Source organism: Dendrobium catenatum, unplaced genomic scaffold, assembly GCF_001605985.2.
Source record: "Dendrobium catenatum unplaced genomic scaffold, ASM160598v2 fragScaff_scaffold_80, whole genome shotgun sequence".
Taxonomy (NCBI): Eukaryota; Viridiplantae; Streptophyta; class Magnoliopsida; order Asparagales; family Orchidaceae; genus Dendrobium; species Dendrobium catenatum.
In genome coordinates, this window is record NW_021318542.1 from 1,416,880 (window position 1) to 1,421,405 (window position 4,526).

The window sequence follows — 4,526 nt, forward strand, 5'->3', positions numbered from 1 at the left end:
TAATTATATAATTAAATTTGTAATATTATCTAATTAAAAATTTTAGCCCTCAAAAATATCTTAAGGAGCAGGGAAAAAACAAGGAATTTCAACAAAATGCCTTCTCGGTTCTTTGTTTGGAAGCTCTTTTTTATTTTCCTCCACAAAGTTGGCTGCAAAGGATTGAGAAAAGAGAGGGAACATAGCAGTCAGGTGAGGGAGACCCCTACTCTTGTCGGCATTACTTTATGCTTCACTGGTCACGCATCCGCCGAGCCTTCCATCTAATACACTAGCCGTCTACGAAGATGTGCACCAATGATATCATGTCACGTGTCCAGAAGCATCTTCTCTGAGCAAGTGCCCTACGTAATTTGGCGGTGGGCCTGTGACAGAAGGATCCCTCTCCACAGGGATCCGGGCGGACGGTGGGGCTAAGAAGTATTGGGAAAGGAAGGGCTAAAATGGATCACATCACTTCTTATTTGACACCGCGGCTCAATAATGTTATGTACCAAGCTCGGTATTGGATAACATGTCTACACCTGATTCGTCTTTGGACGATAAGCTGTATATGATGTCCGCACAGAATAATCGTGGGTAGTATATTAGGCTGCATGTGTGCCGTTGGATTCGGGTTGAGAAGCATCAAGGGGATCAAATTCTATTAAGAAATTCCTCAATAAGATGCAAGTTTTAAATCATGTCATTCTGATTTTTTTTTTTTTTCGTTTAACATACTTTAAAAAAATGTATATTACTGTTGTATTAAGTAAATGATTTTAATATTCCAATAATGCAAAATCTATGCACTGAATTTAAGTAATTATAAATTAATTATAGCTTTTAAAATAATAAATATTATATATATTGAAATTATATTTATATTTTATTTTTTTAAGCTCTAAATTAGAAAGAATGTCAATGTAATGCAACATTTAATAGCAATAGAATCAATTTAATTTCAAATAATTCTAAGTGAGATGAATTTTGTTAAGTGTACACCTATTTTTAAAAGTATAAAATACCTTTAGCAATAATAAATTTAGCCAGGATTTTAGATGAAGATGATAAAAAATTATGAAAAAATATTCATAAATTAGCTAAGCGTGTCCAAAATAATACTATGATGAAATTGGTTTGCAAAATAGACATCTAACGGTCCCAAAATTTCTACTTATGTAACCGATAAGTATTAAATTCTTAAGGGAATTTCAGCGATTGCAAAATTATGAAAAAAATTAAGTTAACATTAAAACACATATATAGCCTAATCGAAGACTATTTAAGTGGATTTAGACATATATAGTCAGAAATAATTTGTTGCTATGGTAGATCAAAAAACTCCTGTTAAAAATTAAAGGTTATACAATATCATGCATTCTCTTACATCTATAATGATTATTGAATTTTGCTTTCCTCTAATAATAGTGTCAGGGGGGAACCAGCCGCGCTGACCAGAGCAGGTCGAACCGTCCGCTAGGGGACGCGGCTCTCTTTGCTACGCCTCAACATTACTTACAGTTACTTAAAATTTTGCGCGTCCCACCCCGCCGCCCCAGCCCCATCGCCCACAGCTAAAATTAAGGCAACGCTGTCCGTCTTGAATATTGTTAGTTCCGGCTATCTATTTATGATTTTGATTATGAGGATCACCTTTGAATTTGGCTCCTTTAGTTTTTCAGTGCTATTAACCAATGGTATGTTCTACTTGGGACTCGGCGTTGTTTCATTATTTGTATATCCTCCTTGGAGATAGAGTTCTGCACTTTTGTGTTGCACTATATATATGATCTACATCCCAATTTACATAAGTCATGATTGATGTGAGATTCTATATTTTTACTTGGCCTTTTTGCTCTATGATTGTCGCTTATCTATTAGTCTGGAAGTTCTAAATATGTAGAATTTTGAATCTGCAAGTTTGGCTTTTTATCTTTTTCTTCATATCTGGTGCCCAATTATGCTTTTGAGTATCTCAATTGCTGACTTATTCTCATACATCTTATCCAACTCAATTTTGGCACCGTCAACTATATTGCGTAAATAATATTGATATATCTCAAAAAACAATCTTGGTCGGCATGAATCTCGAAGAAAAAATTAGTTGTAAGCTAAAAAATTAAATGTGAGAAAGCTGCACCGATTTCAAGCATCTTATAATAGAAACTAAGTCGAATACGAATCCCAAGACACCAATTCGACTCAAATTCGACCCAAAGACCAAATAAAGACCAAAATGCGTTGGAAGGTCAATTATAATTTAATACCAAACAGTTCCAAAAAGTGACATATATTCAAATTGAGGCGCCTTGGACCCCACAAAAAGAAAAAGCACGAGCTCAAATTCTAAATCGTATATCATTAAGAAATTCAACATCCCTAGTAAAAATCCATGATCAAGGGTTTACATCGGCCGTCCATTCAAACGACCAAATTACCTTAAATTCTCCTATTCTGAGCCATGTCCACTCTAGAGAAAATTATAAAGTACGACCATCATTTTTATAAGAGTGACCATGCAAGAATAGAAAGATAAGGAAAAGAAAGAAGTGAATAAGCATAAACAACAAGAAGAAAAATGAGGAGAAGAAAGAGGGTTTATAGCAACCAGGCTCCTCTGCGACCACTCGCGGACTCCATCGGCACCTGTCTAACGCAAAGTTTGCCTGATCACCACTGACCCGGACGTGTTGTTGCCCGGCCTGGCGACAGACGCCGAAATTTCTGCCCCACCTACCAATTCGTCGAATTTGCCGATCTCTGTTTGTGAATGAAATTTGAACCTGGGTGTTGATTATTGTAATCTGATCGGCCTCAATTTCAGAGACAAAGTCAGCACGTGTAATCTAAGCAAACACAGTGGCAAATCCTTCCTAACTGGGTGTGGCCTGTGATTTTTTCCCTTTTATAGGATTTCTACGTAAAAATTCTGATGTTATATTTTTCCTCTGTTTGTGTACCGGATATCCATACAACGCTGAGACGAAAATTTTTAACTCTATCGCCACGTATATTCTAGCCCGCAACAAATATAATCACCATTATTGATTAATAAAATGATATGCGTGGCCCTCAAAATTTTTAAAAAATAAACATATAAATAGATAAAACGCTACCAGTTATACTAGTAAAAAAAAAGATTTCTAATAAATATTATATATGAATTTTGTTCGATATGAGGACGAAGCCCCTGTGGACTAAGAGACCGAAAGAGTGATAAAGAGCACTTGCACACGTAAGGCCTATATTCTTTTTTTTGGGACATTTAGGCCATTTAAGGCAAACTCACACACACAACGCATACACTTGGACTCGAACCTTGGACCTCTTAGTTGGAAGCCTAAGCTTTCAACCAATAGGTCAAGGAGAGTTGTGTAGGCCTATATTCTTCAGCGATGTTTTTCGTTTAGTATGACTATTTAAATATTTGATCAAAATACGTACGATTGATGAAATGCAAAAAAAATTATATTTTGAAAGCTCTTCGCCTTTGAGAGTCAATACAAAAGCAAAGACAATAGAAGATGGATGCAGTGGCAAGAAGAAATTATTATGTGCAGACTTAGAATATTATTTAGAGATCAATTAGAATGTACTACATCATCTCATATTCGATATCAAACTCGATACTGTACGGTACCCGACACAATACTATTATCGTATAAATTAGGTTCTAAATCCGCACAGAATAATTTTTTGAAGGAAAGACGGTAGAAGCAGTGTCCACGGCAGCGCGGATGGCCGTTGGTTAGGCTCGTTGTGACGTGTGGTTTGCGCGACGGCTGCCCACCCGATCTTCCGAGAGGAGTGATCTTTCATTCTTTCTTTGTATTTTGCGGATGCCGACTTGGCACGAGACGGGCCCCACTTCACGTGATGGGATATGGTCTGTGTCCCCACTCCTCACCGCCAACAGAGAAGCCGTGGGCCACTTTGAAATCTCCCTAATCTCCTCTCCGCCAATTATCTCTCATCGCCCACGTGATCACTCCCGGCCCCACATCTTCCCCTATTCCCCCTCCTCCCCTCCTCTTTTTATCCTCCACCCACCCTCTTATCACCACCTCCTCTACTCCCATCTCTCTCTCTGTGTGTGCAGAATTTGATCATGGGAGAATCCTCGGCTTCTACAATCCAATACGGTAAAAGATACTTCGCACAAGCATGCAGATTCTAGGAGAAGGCCAAACACAATAATACTGTGATTAATTACTTAATTTTATTCTTTTAGGTTCAACATCTGATCGAGAAGTGTCTGCTGTACCGCATGAACAAGGAGGAGTGCATGGAAGCTCTTAACAAGCACGCCAACATCAAACCAGTCATCACTTCCACCGGTACTATCCCTCTCGATCCCTTCTCTGTTCTGCAAATAATGTGAAATATTAATTAATTCCATATGTTAGTGTGGGCGGAGCTAGAGAAGGAGAACAGAGACTTCTTCGCGGCGTACGCTAAGGAAAAGGAGGAGCGGGAGATGCAGAAAGCCGCAATGCAAAGGCTGCAGCAGAAGAGTACTGATGCCGAGGACGACGACGGCAACT

The 4,526-nt window shown here is 38.2% G+C and overlaps 1 protein-coding gene across 1 annotated transcript; it reads left to right on the plus strand.

The window, feature by feature from the left end:
- Positions 1–4,213: 4,213 nt before the first annotated feature.
- Positions 4,214–4,526, plus strand: LOC114579953 (the record flags this gene model as incomplete). Its single annotated transcript, XM_028696194.1, is given in 2 exon segments — positions 4,214–4,319; positions 4,389–4,526. Coding segments are annotated over 2 exon segments (244 nt in total), but the record flags the coding sequence as incomplete, so codon positions are not given.